Raw genomic sequence first — 17,819 nt, forward strand, 5'->3', positions numbered from 1 at the left:
CAGAAGATATTTTTGGTTATACCAAACGAACAGCAAGTGCACAGTGCATATTAAAAACTAAAACAAAGTAGGAAAAAGGACAAACATTTGGGAAAAAGATGGGAAACACACAAGAATAGGCACTTCAAAAAAGAGGAATTCAAATGGTCTATAAAGATTCCTAGGCCTCAGGAGTAGTCAGGAAAATGCAGTCTTCCCATACAGGGAGCTGAGCAGGTACCATCTTCCACCACCACACCTACCTCCCACCCCAAAGACTCTGAGAAAGCAGCGACATGTCCTAGGTAATTAGCAGAGGCAGGGCTTGGACGCCAGTGGGCCCTGGCCTCTGTCCCCATCTCCTCCTCTCCGTCAGGGGGCTCCAGGGCTTTCCCACTCTGGGCCCAGGCCTCTCATTTGGAGAGGGTAAAAAAGTCATCTTTAAGGTCTACTTCAGATTTAAGAGATTCTGCCTTTCTAGACAAAGGGAGAAAGGAAGAGCCAGGGGCCAGGAGAAGAGGGGCAGAGGCCCAGTCTTCTAACCATTAGCTCTGAGGAGTCCAGAGCCCTGGCTGGGCGACCTCTCATTTCAATCAGGGCCAGTATCCCTAAAAAGCATGGGGCCATCAAATCTGCCTCCCTCTCCCCTTTCAGCCAAAAAAACAAGCAAAGCCCATGCGATCATACAAATGGGCTTACCATTAATGGTAGCAGAGGTATTAATATCTCCATGTTAAGAATCAAGGTCTGAGGAGGTAGAACTTGCCCAAGACCACACAGCACAGAGGAGGAGCAGCCAGGGCCCTACCCCCACTGCTTGTTTCCCCCCAACGGGGCTGCAGCCCGCCTGCACCTTCTCTCCTGTTCCAAGACCCGCCTCTTCCCCACAGCTGTAGGCACTCAAATCTCTGCTTTGCAATCTGCCTGCTCCTCTCCCAAGCTCCGAGCGAAGCGACGTGGGACACCTGCAGGGCCAAGCCATTGGTTGCCCGATGAGCAAAAAGTGGACTTACCTCGCCCCAGAAGCAGTAGCAGCCCCAGGAGGAAAGTGCAGGGCAGCAGCCCCATGCCGGCACCTTCCAGATGTCTGCAGACTAATGGGCTCTCACTCTTCCTGTGGCTTTTATGCTCCTCTGTTGTCTGATAGAGCACCAGTCATAAATTTTATTGTCTTCACCTTTGAGAGGGGCCGTGGCCAGCTGTAAATGATAAATATTAACATTTAGGCAGAAGACATCTCAAAGTAGATGGGTCAAAGATGGGTGGCACATTCTAGGCAAAGGCACCAGAAGACCAGGACCACATAGCCCCCTTCGAGTGGCCTTCTAGGATGGAGGGCACAGAAATTGCTAGTGTCCGGGCACTAGAAATGGAAGGTGCTGAGCTAGAATCCTGGGTCAGAGCTTGGGGTCATCCTTTAGGTTAGCCCCAGTTTTTCTGCTGTGAGTTATGGAAATGAAAGCCATGAGAGGATTGAAAGTACCTTGTAACATTTGTAAAGCAAACGGCCACCTCCAAACGTGAGGTCTTTGAGTGTGCAATGCGTTCCCACAGTGTCTCAGGAGCGCCGACGGGCTCCCTGGTTTGCTTGGTGCAGAGAGGTTTTCTCAGACCCCCACTCCCAGAGCCATGGTGGTCGGGAGTGTGGGGCTGAAGTGCATGCCACACACTTACTGGCTGCATGTTGAACTGACAGATGTAAGCCAAGAGATGAGCCATGGAGCTCATTGGATAGAACCAGAAGCTTCCTTTGGGCAAACGAAGCCAGAATACTGGGCTGGGTCTAGGCAGCTGAGCAGATGGAGCTGGAATTTAAAGCATGGGTGACAAAATAGTCTTGAGGGTGAAGCTGAAATTTTTTCCTGCAAGTATCAAGGAATGGTGGCCCATAGTTAATAAAACAGATGTATTTAAATCATCCTTGCATTATGGCCACCCTAACAGCACCAAGGCTGAGAGCCTGGCTCCTGAGATCTAACCAGGAGACTGAGCTGGTTTCTATCATCCAGCCTCAAGTCTTGATCTGCTGACATTTTCCTCAATTGCATAAAATCATAGTTGGGTTGTCTTAAGTATAAAGTGAAGACAGAGTGGGTGGCCCCTTTGTTTCTGACTTCCAGACATTAACATGTCTTCCTTCCTCACCTGCTCAGAATAATGTGGCTTGTGGGTGACCACAGGTTTAGCCATGCCAAAGGCTCAGCCTCTGGGAGACACGAAGGTGTCAGGTCACACCAGGGGTGTGGAGGCACTGATTCAACTTGACCAGCTGGCCGTCCACTGGTCCTGGAGCCTGGCAGAGGGTGGCACACAAGGCAGAGAAGGAAGAAGTAGTAAACCCAAGATGAGTCTGCAGGGGTCATTTGAGCATAGATACTTCTGAGCATCTGACCCTTGTTCTCTGTTTTATTAACTTATTTTTAGTTTTTGGCCTCATTGCCCAGCATGGGGCATCTTGGTTCCCTGACCAGGGATCAAACCCATGTTCTCTGCAGTGGAAGCATGGAGTCTTAACCACTGGACTGCCCAGGGAAGTCTGTGACACTTGTTGTCTTCACCAATCTGCCCATAAGCTCAATGAGAGACACAAAGCTCCCATTCTATGACAATGTTAGGAGTCCAGGAGTCAGCTCCAGGCCACCATCAGCTTTGAGGAGCATCCCTGAACCTGCTTGGACTGCATGAGTGTTCAGGTCCTCACTCATGCTTAGGTCAGTTGCAGGTGGGGTGGCAAGCATGATGAGAAATGGACAGAAATAGCCCAGAGTCCATGCACACCCTTCCATCTCTTACTGCTTCTCTGCATGACCATTATGACCCAACTAGAGTGATATGTGTACCGTCTCTCACCCCTTTTCCATGTAGAAAAACTGAGAAGTGATTTAAAACCATCTTGAACCTTTGTGAAGCATTTTTGTATACTGAATTACCTCTTAGATTAAAAAAAAATCTCTGAGTCCTGTCAGTGCATCAGGGAATTCTCATCAGCTGTGTGGTGTTGGGGAAATAACATTTCTTGGGCGCCCTGTCCCCCTCTGTGGTGTGCTCTTCACACGTCGTAGTCTAATTAGCACCAATGACCTTTGTGATCTGTTGCTGCTGCTAAGTCGCTTCAGTCATGTCCGACTCTGTGCGACCCCATAGACGGCAGCCCACCAGGGTCCCCCGTCCCTGGGATTCTCCAGGCAAGAACACTGGAGTGGGTTGCCATTTCCTTCTCCAATGCATGAAAGTGAAAAGTGAAAGTGAAGTTGCTCAGTCGTGTCCGACTCTTAGCATGGACTGTGACCTGTTAGCAGCTGTGAAAACAAGGGGAAAAGGACTTGCCAAACTTATAAACTTATTCTCTGATTTTCGCTACTAAAATATCCTATGAGGACATGTCCTAGAGATTGGAAAAGGTGCTCCATTTCAGATTTTAGCGACATTCAGCAGATGTTCCTTTAGGGAAAGGCACAGCCCTAGGAATTCAAATCTTTCAGGGATGGCAGCCCATGTCTTGGTCAGAAGGCATTTTGGTGACTGAAAAAGCTATGTGCTTGCTGTTAGTTCTTGGTGCTGAAAAAGCTAAGGGCTTCCCTTGTGGCTCAGTTGGTAAAGAATCCACCTGTAATGCGGGAGACCTGGGTTCGATCCCTAGGTTGGGAAGATCCCTTGGAGAAGAGAAAGGATACCCACTCCAGTATTCTGGCTTGGAGAATTCCGTGGACTGAGAGTCCATGGGGCCGAAAAGAGTCTGATAGGACTGAGCAACTTTCACTTTCACTTTGCTGTTGTCCAAGAATCCACAAGGGGGCGCTAGACCAAGCCTCGGCCACAGGGCCTGGGTGGATTAAAGGGGCACTGGCCTTAGAAGAGTATTTTTCAAACTGGAGGGTTATAATCTATTATTACCCCATGAATTTTATTTGGTGGATGATAATCCTATTAAAAAAAACTGAGAAGAATATAATGTAATGGAGTGTATTGTATATAGTAAGGATAAGTAATGTTCTAAGAAACTTTAATTTCAAGTAAACCTGGTGATACAATATTACAATATGCATTTCTAAACATGGATCACAGTAAAAAAGAAAGAAAACCACTACCTCAGAGAGTAACTGATTGTATCCACAAAGAAATCCCTAAACTTCACAAAAAAGAAAGCTGATTTGTTTTTCCCTCTGGGGAAGGATACAGCTACCCCAAATTCCCATGTGCCAGGAGCTAGAAGCCATAGTGGAAAGTGAAAGAGTCAGTCGCTCAGTCACGTGCAACTCTAGGACCCCATGGACTCCTCTGACCGTGGGATTCTTCAGGCAAGAATCCTGTACTGGGTTGCCATTGTCTTCTCCAGAGGATCTTCCTGACCCTGGGATGGAACCCAAGTCTGTTACCTCTCCTACATTGGCAGGTGGGTTCTTTACCACTAGCGCCACCTGGGAAGCCTGCCATACTTGTGATTAGATCTGGGCCTTGGGAAGAAAGTACAAACCAAGCTTTTAGATGGTTGTGAGCAAGGAGTAAATAAAATTATTCTTTCAACAAAGGAAAATCTAGTCTTTGGCTCCTAGGTACACTCTGGCAATGAGGTGGAAGTGTGTGCCTGTTATTTAGGATAAGTACCCATTGGGGCCTGTTCTAAAAAAGGTCCATAGCTGGAAGAGGAAGGGTACACGTCAGAACTGTGGGAGGGGTGGAACCAGGAATGTCCATTTCACAATAATCTGCACAGATGATGTCAGGCCCTGGGAAGTGTCTGCCTCAAGTTCTGGCTTTTCTGAAGCACCTACTGGCCTTCACCACGACAGCCTTGTGTCACTCAGTCCTGCATGGAAATGGTCCCATGATCCTGGTGGGTTTCCTGAGGGAGAGGTTGGGGCTTTCTCTTCCTGCCATCTTAGCATTCCTGGAACCCCTCCCCACAGAGCACCTAGCTCGATGTCTTGCATGTACAAGGCCCTCAACAAATCTTCATTCATTGGTTGGATATTCTCCAAGGGCAAAGCGACAACTGGTCTAACCAAACCTATGTTCTCCTAGCCCTTCCTGGTCACAGAAGTAAAAGGAGGCTTGGATTAGGCATCTCCAGACCTAAATGTGACCCAGACGCGTGTTCCTGTGGATACAAAACACAAGCCTATGTGTACACACACACCGGTAAAACACTGTCCAGTGTGAGTGACTGAGCAGATTTAGTTTGCTTGGGGCAGAGGATTTTCTTACAGTCAATATACTAAAGATAAGAGTTCAGTTAAGAAGTGAATCAGTAAGAGACAAAATGAAAAAGGGCCCAGCAATGGAGGTCTAGGAAAAAAAATATGATTTTCAAGTATCACAGCCTTATTAATAAAAAGAGAAAGAACAAGAGGATAAATCCCAGTAGAATGCACACTTCACTTCATGAGACCTGACCTCTTTGTCCTTTGCTATGTCCCCAGCCGCTGGCACATTGCCTGTTGTAGCAGGTATTCATTCAATGTTGGACAAATACATGAATGAACGAAATAATAAAAAGGAAAGAAACCAAGACTGCTATAAAAAGATCAGCTCAATACTGCAGAATAGAAAAGATGAAGGGAACATACGTTCTGTTTTAGAATAGAACACTGAGAAGAGAGGCATGATGTTCCAATACCGTGTAGCAGGATGGGAAAAATAATGGAGAAGCAATATTGAGGCACTCAGCCCATGGTCTTCCCCCAGGTCATACCATTATTCTCCCACCTTGTGGTTCTCAAGCCTGGCTGCACAAGGGAATCACCTGGAGAGCTTTCTAAGAAAAATACCTGTAGGGGACTTCCCTGGTTGGCCAGTGGTTAAGATCCCATGCTTCCAATGCAGGGAGAGTGGGTTCCAACCCCAGACAGGGAACTAAGATCCCGCATGCTGAGCAGCCAAAAAAAGAAAGAAAGAAAAATACCTTGGCCTTGGCTTTACCCTCGGACATTCTAAATTAAACAGGAACTTGGGCATCAAGTTCAGTGATGGAGTCTAGTGGAGCCAGGCCTGCCTAGTGCCCAGCACTGAGGGATGAAGAGGCTTCATCTCTGCTGTTCTGGATGAACCAAAGGTCCAGGGGATGCGGCTTGATGCCAGAACAAGCTATGGATGCTGACAAAGTCAGACTGACCTGGCAGCCTCTCCAGAGAGGAAACCCACATGAACATATTAGATAAAAGCTCTGGGATTTCCCCCTGAGGTCAGGGAGTAGATGGGACAGGGCCAGATCCTGGTGTCTGGAGATGCCCAGTCCTTGAGTTCCAGGCTGTGTGGGTTACAGTTCACCAGCAGGCCTTTCTTCTTCCTGGTTCCTGATCTGTGAAATTGATGGCATGAATTCCATTCTTACACGCAATACAAAGAAGAGGAGCATGGCAACTGGGGAAACGGTGAGATGAGCTGCCTCCTTCAAGCATACAGAGTACCCCCTTCCACACAGCCCTTTGCACAGAGAAGGGCATCTTCTGACTAGTATTTACAGATGGGGAGCATGAGGCATCCCCAGCATGAACTCTGACATCCTCAAGTCACACACTTGTTGTTCCTCTCTCCTCTCTCTCATCCACCATCTCCAGACGCTGAGCCCCCCAGACTCCCCAGTGCTTCCCAACCTCTACGCCTCCCAGCACATGGAAGATGGTAGTACTTGCACAACACTGAGGGAGCCGATGGGGCAATCTGCAGCCTGAAATGATCAGCCAGGACTGCTCCCAGACCTCTTCCCCGCCTTCCCCTCCACCTTTGCCACACCAAGCAGGGCTGGGCGTCAGGGATTGTTAATGCCTTTCCCCATCTGTACACCATATGCACCTACACCCAGGTGAAGACTTGAGCAGCATTTGCTAAGCACCTACTAGGTGCCAGGAGTCTTCCTAATCCAGCTCATAAATGAATGTTATCTCGTTTAATACCAGTTATATCCATGGGGGTTAAAAGCCACGACTAAAGTCACCCAACCAGTAAGTTGTAAACAGGAGGTTCTGACCCAAGGCTTCTACCTCCATGTCTGTTAGTTTCTCCTTGGCATGACTGAGAGATGAGCCCACTGAAATCCAGGAAGGTTCTTGATGGTGAGTTGGTGGAGGGCAGCCTCTGGCGCATGCACCCAGTTTGGCAGGAGAGTCTGGCAACGTGACCATTCCCTCCTGGGCACTGAGTCTGAGCAGACCACCCAGACTGACTGCCTCACAGCCCAGACCTGGGGCACCCACTAACCTTTAGGGGAGATGCTGTCCTCCATGGCTCCATCTCAGGAGGACCAGCGGACCAAAGAAGGATGCCCTGCTCCATCTCTGCTGGTGACGTACTTTCCCCTGCCAGGGAGGATCCCACCCGGAGGCAGCAAAGCAGCAGGGATTAGGTCAGAACTGGTCAGAGGGCACCTAAACCTTAGCAGCCATCTCGTCAGTCCCCTCCACCCCCACCGTACAGTGGAGAAGAGTGAGGCAAAGAAAGTAGAGGGCCAGGCTGTGACTGTGAGCTAGGGCTTGTAGGCCCTGTTTCAAGTCCAGGGCTCTTTCCCACTCATCTTGCAGGGCTGAGTCACCCCAGAACACTTGCAGCAATGGAAATTTTAGGCCAGTTTTACCAATAAGAAATGAAAACCCAAAGAGGATTAGGAATTTGCCCAGTTGCTCAGCTACTCAGGGTAGAACCCAGGGCACTTGCCCTGTCTACCACAGCCCAGGAATGGCCAAGTTCAAGGCAGAGAGACTCGGCACAGACCTCGCACTAGCAGATACCAACTAAAACCCAGGGCCCACACCTCTGGGCTTTCTGGGAAGGGGCTTTCTGTGGAGACAGGCTGGCCAACATAGCCAGTAGGCACTAGAACACAGGAGAAGCTCTTCTGTGGAGCTTCTAGACCCAAGGTCCCCAGGGCACAGGTCAGGGAATGCCCTGGGGGAGAGAAGTGGTGGTGAGAATACTCTGCCCACTGTGGGGTGGGGCTGGGGGGACACACAGACTTGTGCTATGTGGCTAAGCTTTCTCTTATTTGATCCTTTTTGCATCCTTGGAGAGTTATGATCTATCCTTCAAATCTAAAGGGTATAACCAAAGTCTCCTGGTCTTTCCTGGGAATCTCACATGCGTAAGGCCATGCTGCGAGGCTCCTGGCTCCCGCAGCCCCAGCCATCATGGCCTGACCCCACATGCCTCCCTGGCCTGTGTTCAGAGCAGACCTCCAGCCAGGAGGGTGTCTCCCAGACCACGGAGCCAGAGCGGGAAGAGAGCCTGTCTACCACCGAATCAGGGCAGCTTACCGGCTGTCAGCGTCTTTGATCCACGCTGCCGATCCAGGAGGGGGCCTCTGGGCCTTTGGCTGTGGGACAGGGGATGGCTGCAGTCTGGCAACACCAGCTTGTTGTGGGGCTGGGCCGTCAGCCACCCACACACACACCGTGCTCAGTGTTAATAGCTTTGGTAATAATGATGATACACGAGTGTGTCCGCTTGGCTGGCTCCCTGTTTGCCTTTGATGAGCATCACCTGGGTTGAGGGCTGTGTGAGTGGCCTGGGAGTGGGTGGGGTCCCTCCCGTCCCAGGGCGCTGATGCAGGGGCCCTGCTGGGCAGATCGGTGGTGAGTTCCAGCCCCCAGGACAGACAGGCCTAGATCAGGCTTAGCTCCAAGGAACTTTGTCACCGCAAACTCTGTTTTCCAGGGAGCACCTGTGTGCCTCTCTTCAGGGCACTGTTGACAGAGGCAGGCCAGCCTGTTCTTATTTCTCTGATTCTAGAAGGACCTTGTTTATAACTGGAGGGTTTATAATTGGTTATAACCCAAACAGAAAGCCTGAGAAAAAGGAATTTTCAAATTCCTGATTTTCTCCGTTCTAAGCCTTGTCCATTTTCATACTGTAACATATCTGAAAACAGACTCTGATAAACCACAGAAAGGTTAGAAATCTGCCCAAGATCACACAGAATACAGATGATGAGGCCCGGTTTTTAATACTGATTCTTCTGCCCCAAAGGCCTGTCCTCAAAACCCTAGACACAGCACTGCCTTGCTTTTGTTCATTCCAGTTTGTTCCTTCCCTGACGGCTACCCCTCTTCTCAGAAAACAACCCCGATGTTTCAGTTTCCTGGTTTCTTCTCTCCAGCTGTTCTTTTTCAGCTTCCTTTGCCGGCTTCTCAGGATGCTGGCCTGGACCCCACTCTGTCTCTTTCCTTGTCTCCTAAGGTGATCTCACGTACACCTCCTCCCCAACTCATGGCTTCATTTAAAATCTATACATTGGTAACTCCCACATTTCAATTCCCAGCCAGTCCTCTCTTCCAACCTTCAAATCCCATGAAGATTCATTGACTCAGCATCTCCACTGTGATGTTTTATGGGACCTCAAACTCAAGAAACTGAGAACTGAACATATGATTTTCCCACATTCATTTGCATTCCTACAGCAAATGGCAACAGTGGTTGTAGACAGACCCAAGAAATATTCTTAAAAACTTTATCTTCTCAGCCCCAATGTATCATTCATTGCTGAGTTCCATTAATTCTGGACCCTAAATCACCTCATGAGTCTCCAGTGTGTGCTAATGATTTAAAGAGAAAACAAGAACTGCCCACCTTGTGATCAAGAGGATTCTCCTTCCTCCCATCACATATTGCCAGGAAACAAAGCAATTCTTCCCCAAATTCAAAGCCAAGTCCCTTGGTCAGAATGCCTTTTTCCCTGTGACCATCACCTCCCTGGATCTTGTACTCCAAGCCCTCTCTACATCCCCTGTCCCCCAGCCCACTGCCCCCAGTGCCAGCCCAGGTGCTCACACCTTACCCGGCACAAGACGGCACACATCTGCCCACAGCTCAGTGACCGGAACCCAGGCACATCATCCCTGAGAGACCTAAGAGCCAGCACGTGCTTCCTGAGCTACTTCTGTGTGCCCTGGGAGGCCACAGGGAGCTTAGATTCTAGGCAGCTAGAGAGGGAAACATGAATTCATTTTACAAATGCATGTGAGATAAGAATATGGAAACGTGTGGCCAGGGGATCTTTCCTGGGCTCATTTCAAGACTCTATGATTAGCAGGATCCTGGGAAAAGCCTGGGTGACTGCAATGCGGAGAGAAGGGAGACGGAGGCAGGGGAGATTGGAGGGGCTATTCAAACCTCACAGGCCTCAGTCACACCTGGGCCTTTATCCCAAGAGAGACCAGGAGCCAATGAAGGATTGAAATGGGTAAGTGACAGAATCTACCTAATGTTTTTAAAAGTGGACTGATGGCTGAGTGGACTAGGGACCATAGGGAGCCCAGTCAGGAGGCTGTCAGCCTTTGGGTGGGAGGTGGAGGAGGTCTGAAGCAGGCTGACAGTAGTGGGGCTGTAGAGATGCTCAGGAAGTCATACCTACAGATTATGCACAAGAGGGGAGGAAAACTGTCTCCATTTCTGGCCTGTGCACTGGCCCAGACAGTGGTTCACACGCTGAGTAGGGACTATGGGGCAGGGAGGAAGGTTTGGAAGAATGCTGAGGGATGACTTCAGAAGTCTTCAGAAGTGTCACTTTGGATACTCAGGAGATGCCAGAAGGGCAGCAGATGAATGGATTGAAAACTCTGCAGAGAATTCTGAACCAGAGTCATGTGGGAGTCAGATGGCCATTCTGGATGTGGGATGAGTCTGCCTACGGAGAGAGGATGGAGGGAGAAAAGAGAAAACTCCAAGGACTGCATCCCAATCCTAATCATTAGACTGCCAGTTATTTAAAGATTAGCCAGAGAAAAACTGGCCAGAGAAGTAAAAGGTTTGTGTCAGAGAGAAGCCTGGGGATGGTGCTGAGAAGCCAAGGATCTGAGACCTGGGAAATTGGGTTCTAGCAGAGGGAGTTGTTGCTGGTCTTCATGGTGTGCCTTGAGTCTCAGCGCAGCTCTGTGCCCCTGGGGGAACTATGCCTCCACCTGAGACTTCTGTTTACCAGTCAGTGGAGGAAGAAGTTTGGATCATCAACAAGGTCCCTCCCAGCTGAGCATCACTCCAGAGAAACATCATGATGGAGGCATGCCTCGGCTCCTGCCTGGCCCTACTCCCCACCTGCATCTTACTGCATCCTCTGGGTATGTTTTAGGGTTACATTCCTAGAGGTGCAGGACCTACATGTGAGTGGAAGGGAATTCCCATTCATCTGGCATTCCGTGAGTGCTGGGCCTTCCATGAGTCAAGTTTAGGTATTATGAGGGAGACAGAAAAGATCTAAGATGTGATCCCTACCCTCAATGATCTTATCATCTCTTTGGGGAGCACAATGAACATACACAAAAATAAAGCCTAGAGACTGTGTAAATTCAAGGAAAGAGCATGTAGGTGGACACTGAACCACCGAGCAGAAAATAAGGGCTGGGTCCCTGTGGGCAAGCTGCTTGGAGTAGGCAAACCTTGACCCAATGAGCACACATCGGAAGAACTTGGGCAAAGGCATACAGGAGAGCCATGAGCAGACTGATAAAAGGTTGGCTGACAGGTCTGGCAGGGCGGGGATCCCCAGAGATGGGGACATGTGTGCATGGCTGCTTCCGTCTGGGTCCAGGGCACAGACCTTGCTCCAGGGCAGAGCCAGCACCATGGGTCAAATGCCTCATGGGACCTGTGAACACAGGTATCACCCCATAGGGACCTGCCCCCAAAGAGTGACTTCAGCCCTGACCAAAATACATGAACTCACAGACTCATGGCATGTCACAGCCAGAGCTGTGGCAGAATATTGGAGAACTGACTGTGGCTGTCACCAGACCCTGGCCCTTCCTCATGCCCCCACTCCAGCCAACAGGGGGGGTCCTTTCTCACCTTGACCATTCACAAGCCTTTCCTCCATCTGCTCACCTGCCTCGTGCCGGGCCTCTTGTTCTCCTCCCCAGGGTGGTGGGTGCTGCTAGGCTCCTTCCTGGTGTCTCCCCACTGCACCTCCAGCCCAAGACAGCAGTGCTCTGGGCTCTCTTCTCCGAGAAGCTCCACTGCCCACACAACGGAAGCAACCTCTTCCATTGTCCCCTCCCCTCAGCCCACATGCCCAGCTGCCCTCCTTCCTCCTCAACCAAGGTTCTTAACAACCCTTCCTTGTTAAGGGTCTTCTCTGCTCAGCCAGGCATATTCCTGCCCAAGGTCACTGTGTTGGAGGAACAGGAGGAACAAGGAGGGGCAAAAAGCCCTCAGCCTTCTCTGTCATTACTTCTCTCCATCACTGAGGCTCTTCCCTCCACTAGGGATTCCTCTGGCCCCTGGCCGGGGCCCTCAATACCCTCCATGATGAGTCGAAACCTTCCCTTCCTCTCTTGCCCTGAAAGACTCCCTTTGAGCAAACCACACATCACTGGTACCAGGCTGCCTCCACACCTCTTTTCAGGCTGTAACTTCAGCCTGAACTACCTTCCTCCTCTTTCCATCTAACAAATTCCTCCCCCCCTGGATTCATCTCAAACTCCATCTGTCTCATCTGGCAACCAAGCAAATGTACATGACTATGCACTTTAGAGCCAGAGACCTCTGACCTTAATCTCTGCTTGGCCACTTTGAAGCTCTTTGCCCCTGAGCAAGTTACTTCATGTCTCCTGAGCCTGTTTTCCAATCTGTAAAAGCAAGCGCTGATCTATCCCTCAGTGAAGCAAGGATGAAAGGAGGCCAGGTGTGCGAGGTGCTCAGGGCAGCACTTGGTTCCTGGCAGAGGCTCAGGAAAGCTTGTTTCCATTCCCCTCCTACCAGCTGTGACTTCACCCTGCTTTGAAGCTCTGGCACATTTGGGGTCTCACCCAAATTGGCCCTCTATTACAGGTGACAGACTTCCCTAAAACAGAAACTGCTTCTGTGCCCCTGCGGGTCCTACACAGAAGGTATTTGTTGAGTGGAAATGAGGATGGACCAGTAAGGACCCAATCTGGGAAGGACAAATACTTCCTGTGGTTGGAGATGCCCCCAAACCAACAGAGGCCAGTGGCTGCCTTTTCATCCCCAAATTACCTCCCCATCTGGTCTTACACCGCATCCCAAGGCACTGGACTACTTTTACCACCTCCCCGTTTCTCCTGTCCCTCCAACACAGTGACCTTGGGCAGGAATAGGCCTCGTTGAGCAGAAAAGACCCCTAACAAGGGCCAAAGGAGAAGCTGTGTCCCCCCACTCCGGGCTCCTGCCTCACCAGCTTGGGCACTCCACATGGCCTCGTGTCTTTACACTGAGCCAATGGAGCACCACACTCGAGGGGTTTCCTGCCCAAGGCCCCTGGTGCTGTCTCCCACCAGGTGACTTCAGACGCAGTCACTTTCAGTAGAAATGTTAGTGTTGATGGTCCCCGCTCCATGAGCTGGAAGCAGGTCCTTGAGGCAGCTCACAGCTGCCCATCTCCTCCCAGCAGTCTTCAAGCTCTGCCTACGGAGATCTATGTGTGCAGGACGGGTCTGCACTGCACTTCCTCACCCCAGCACAACAGGTGTCAACTTACAGACATCCATATAACTCAAGGCAAAGAGAATCTGCCCAATGTGACAAAGCAGAGTCTTTCCTTGTTCAACCTCCTTCCTAAAAGCAGAGATATCACTTTGCTGACAAAGGTCCATGTAGTCAAAGCTATGGTTTTCCCAGTAGTCATATATGGATGTGACAGTTGAACCATAAAGGAGGCTGAGCACCAAAGAATTGATGCTTTCAAACTGTGGTGTTCAAGAAAACTCTTGAGAGTCCCTTGGACAGCAAGATCAAACAAGTCAATCCTAAAGGAAATCAAACCTGAGTATTCATTGGAAGGACTGGTGCTGAAGTCAAAGCTCCAACATTTTGGCCCCTGATTCAAAGAACTGACTCATTGAAAAAGACCCTGATGCTGGGAAAGACTGAGGGCAAGAGAAGGGGACAACAGAGGATGAGATGGTTGGATGGTATCACTGACTCAATGGATATAAATTTGAGCAAACTCAGGGAGATAGTGAAGGATAGGGAAGCCTGGTTTGCTACAGTTTATGGGGCTGCAAAGTCGGACACGACTTAACAACTGAACAACAACTGGGTTTAGAGACCAAAACAATCAGATGGACCAGGGGTACCACCCGCACAAAGAGACATGGTGAGCTCTTGGCCTTAGGGACTGAACCGTAAGGTGGGGGATGGGTTCATCAGCAGACTGGCAGCCCAACCCCCAGCCTAGCGGATTCCCTGGAGCCCCAAGACAAATTTCCATCTGTGCCCCTGAAAAACCACCTTGCCATCCCCTCTGCCCCCCTTGGTGTCCCTTCTCTGGCCAGGCCTGGTGGCATCCTGTGTCTCTCCTAGAACAGCGCTTCACCCCTGTCTTTGACTGTCTTATCATAGACAAAGAGCTCCTGGAGGGATCTGCCTGTCTTTGGCCCCAGTTGCCAGCACATGCTGGCACACAGCAGTTGCTCAGTGAAAATGTATTGACATGAATGAAACCACAAATTAGAATGTAGATTAAGATCTAGAATTTAAACTTCTCCCACTGATGCCAAGAAATAAGATGAAGCCTCCTTCTGACACCCCAAACTCTGTGAATCTCCATTCTCCCTGTCTTCCAGGTCCCAAACCTGCATCATCAGATTCCTTCCTCTTCTTGTCCTTACCACCACAAAGCCCTTCCTGACTACCCAGGTCCCAGAGACCATTCCCCAGGGCAACCTTCAAGCCCTGGTTGCCTGGGCTCTTCACCTGCTATTTGATTTTTCCTATTTTTGGTTCTGAATTTGCAAGCATATCTGTCTCTCTGTGCAGGATAGCAAATGTCAAAAAGGCAGCAAACCTATGTTCTCCTTTTTTGCATCCCACAAAGAAGCAATACAGAGTATGACCCAAAGTCAGTAAATTAATAAAATGACTGAGTGAATTGATGAATAGCTTCATTTCCAGGGGAGAAGATTTTCCACACTGTCACACAACTCCATACATAAGTATGGGGCACAAGGACCCTCTCATGTTCTCTCTGGAGCCCCCTTGCGTGTGACACATGCAGGAGTGTTCCACACACTCCCCTCAGGGTGCACAGGACACTCTGGGTCTCCCACAACTTCTGAGAACCCTTCACTCCCACTCCAGTTACATATGTTTCTTTCATATCCCTGGTGCAGGAAAAAGAGCTCCTTTCTTTCCAGGGCTAAGAGGGGGAGCCCAGTGTCACCTCAGCTTTGGTCCAGACTTGGTCCTGACATATAGGGCTGAGGCCCTATATGCCTCACATTTCTGTGTCTATTCCCTTTTCTTACCTGTCCCTTTATTTTTACCATAAAACACATGTTTCAGCCTGGCATATAGTTCTCTGCAAGTCTCTTTTGCTTTCCCTCATGGTTGCAAAATAGCTGCCACATCTCCAAGCATCTCATGTTTATATAACAATGTCCAAAGGCAGGACAGAAACGCGGCTCTTTTGGTGTATGTCTGGTTTTTGTCAGAGGAAATCATTCCCAGAGGTCTCCAGCTGACTCCTCCTCAGGGGCAGAACTGGATCAGTCATTGGCAAGGGAGATGGTATTACCATGTCTGGCCTAGAGCAAGCATGACTCATCTCTTAGGGTTGGTACCACCTTCTTTGAACATATTGTTGATCAATATCTAAGCAAAAGTGGGATTCTACTCACAAGGTAAAAAGCAGGAATAGCTGTTGGGAAGGGAGCCAACAATGTCTCCCTCATCACCAAGAGCTCTCAGATCAGAGCAGGCTTCATCAATCGGGAAAACAATAAAACCTGTTCAATGGAGTACCAGGCACTTCATTGTACATGAAACATGACTTTTGGAAACCTGCACATTTTGAAGCTCATGCAAATTAAAGCCAATTCTGCCAGTGTCTGATAGTAGTTTTTGTTTACTCACTGAAGCCGTAGCTCCATATGGTAGTAGGATTAACAGTTTATCATTCACTTGGCCTGCCAGGTTTCAAATCATGCAATTGGTGAAGAATTTTTAAAACTTTTGGGGACTCTCATTATTTCATGTGTTACGTATAAATAAAGGCTTTATTAATTATTTTACTAACTTTTTAAAATAAAATTATATCTTAAAATTTATTTATATTTTATCCAAATTTTATACTCTGCACAAGATATGATACTATGGCACAGGTGAGTTAACCAGACCAGCTGTGAGTGGTGGGATCGGGTGAGGGGAAACTGGGGTTCATTTTTTCAAATCACAGGGAGGATGACATGAAATAAAGGAACTAGTGAACCAACAGCAAGACTTTAGGCAAATGATGCTCTGCCTCAGTTTATCCCATCTGGCCAGCTCACCAGTTGAAAGGCTCCCTTTTGCCCTAAAAATCTATAGTTCTGTGGATCCCATAATGAATAAAAAATTTTAGGAAAACCGATTACATTTTGGCCCTGTCTTGCATGCTTTATACCTGAAAACACACAAAAGCATTTTTATGTTCATTACTTCGCAGTCACGAGGAAGGAGAGATGAGGTCACTCAGGAAGCCAGGGGCCAAGGAAAGCCTGATTCCCAGCCCCACGGAGCAGGTGATGTTGACTAGGTGGCAGTGTTTCCGCCTCTTGCAGGAGGAGAGGGTGGATTCCATTTAAAACCTTCCTCCACCCCATATGGCAGGCTTAATTGCCCTCTCCACCTGCCCAGAAAACACTCGTGTGAGACTCAGGCAAGCTCCCTCGGGCTGCTCAGATAACAGAGCTGTTTTTCCAAGTTTGGCCCTGGCTGCCACGTGGCTCGAAAACTGTCTGGAGAGACTGAAGCAAGAGGAGGGTGGCTCCAGCCTGGAAGTCATCAGGCTCCACTGAGTCCCAGCCTCACCCTCCAAAGCCCTCTGCTCTGCAGATAGAGAACAGAAGTCTAATAGGAGAGCTGAGGTCACACCATTTGGTCTAGCCTGGACATTTTTGCCTCACACCATATTTGGGGGGAAAAAATTGGAACTAGCTGACTTTTTCAAGTGGGATGATTCTATTTTAAAGCTTCATATTTCTGGCTTTTTAGAAAAGGTGGATGATCCTGAAACACAAGGGCCTACATTCCTGCATGGTGATAACTGGCTGGAGCAGGGTAAGTGCTTCCTCCCAAGATCATCACAGCCCCACCGCTGGACCACACTGAGACTCCCTGGGGCAGCCATGGGATGTTTAATTCTTCCTGGGTGGGCTCACTACATGCCTGCAGGCCTCATTCCTTCCAGGACAGCAGCTGGTACATTTCCCCCAGGGGAATGTGCTCTGGAGGGAGGGATGCCATCTCTCCCATTCTTCCATTATTTGTGGGTGCAGGGCTCTCTCTGCTCTGATGTGGGCTATTAATTAATCCTGGGCAGCATAATTAGCCACCAAGGTCTCAGGTCACAGGAGGTGCAAGTCTCTGTTCTCTGCCCTGGTGCCCCACACGGGGAGTGCCTGCGTGTGCAGTCGTGTCCAACTCTGCGACCCCATGGACTGTAGCCCACCAGACTCCTCCGTCCATGGACTGTAGCCCATCAGACTCCTCCACATCTCCTGCGTGTCTCCTGCGTTGGCAGGCAGAGTCTTAGCCACTGGGGAAGCCTGGGGCTAATTCTGAAGGCTGGTATTTTCAGAGGAAGTATCAACCTGGCTCAGAGGTTAAAGCGTCTGCTTGCAATGCAGGAGACCTGGGTTTGATCCCTGGGTTGGGAAGATCCCCTGGAGAAGGGAATGGCAACCCACTCCAGTGTTCTTGCCTGGAGAATCCCAGGGACGGAGGAGCCTGGTGGGCTACAATCCATGGGGTCGCAAAGAGTCGGACTCGACTGAGCGACTTCACTTCACTTCATCAACCTGTCAGAGACCCACCTGCATCGGGAGGACAGTGAACTGGATGGGAAAGCACAGGAAAGCACACTACAGCAAGGACGGACGGAATTGTGGGTGTTTAGCAGAGAAAAGACAAGACTCGGG

General features: G+C 49.5%; 1 protein-coding gene across 1 annotated transcript in view; it reads right to left on the reverse strand.

Annotated features, from left to right (window-relative positions):
* PLB1 (phospholipase B1) overlaps positions 1-17,819 on the reverse strand; it is a 157,774-nt gene that overhangs the window by 124,304 nt on the left and 15,651 nt on the right. Inside the window, exon 2 of the mRNA XM_061432953.1 lies at positions 993-1,178. Within this exon, the coding sequence (XP_061288937.1) occupies positions 993-1,047 (55 nt within the window). The 5' untranslated portion in view covers positions 1,048-1,178. The remainder of the gene's footprint in view (positions 1-992; positions 1,179-17,819) is intronic.

Source organism: Bos javanicus, chromosome 11, assembly GCF_032452875.1.
Source record: "Bos javanicus breed banteng chromosome 11, ARS-OSU_banteng_1.0, whole genome shotgun sequence".
NCBI classification, from domain to species: domain Eukaryota; kingdom Metazoa; phylum Chordata; class Mammalia; order Artiodactyla; family Bovidae; genus Bos; species Bos javanicus.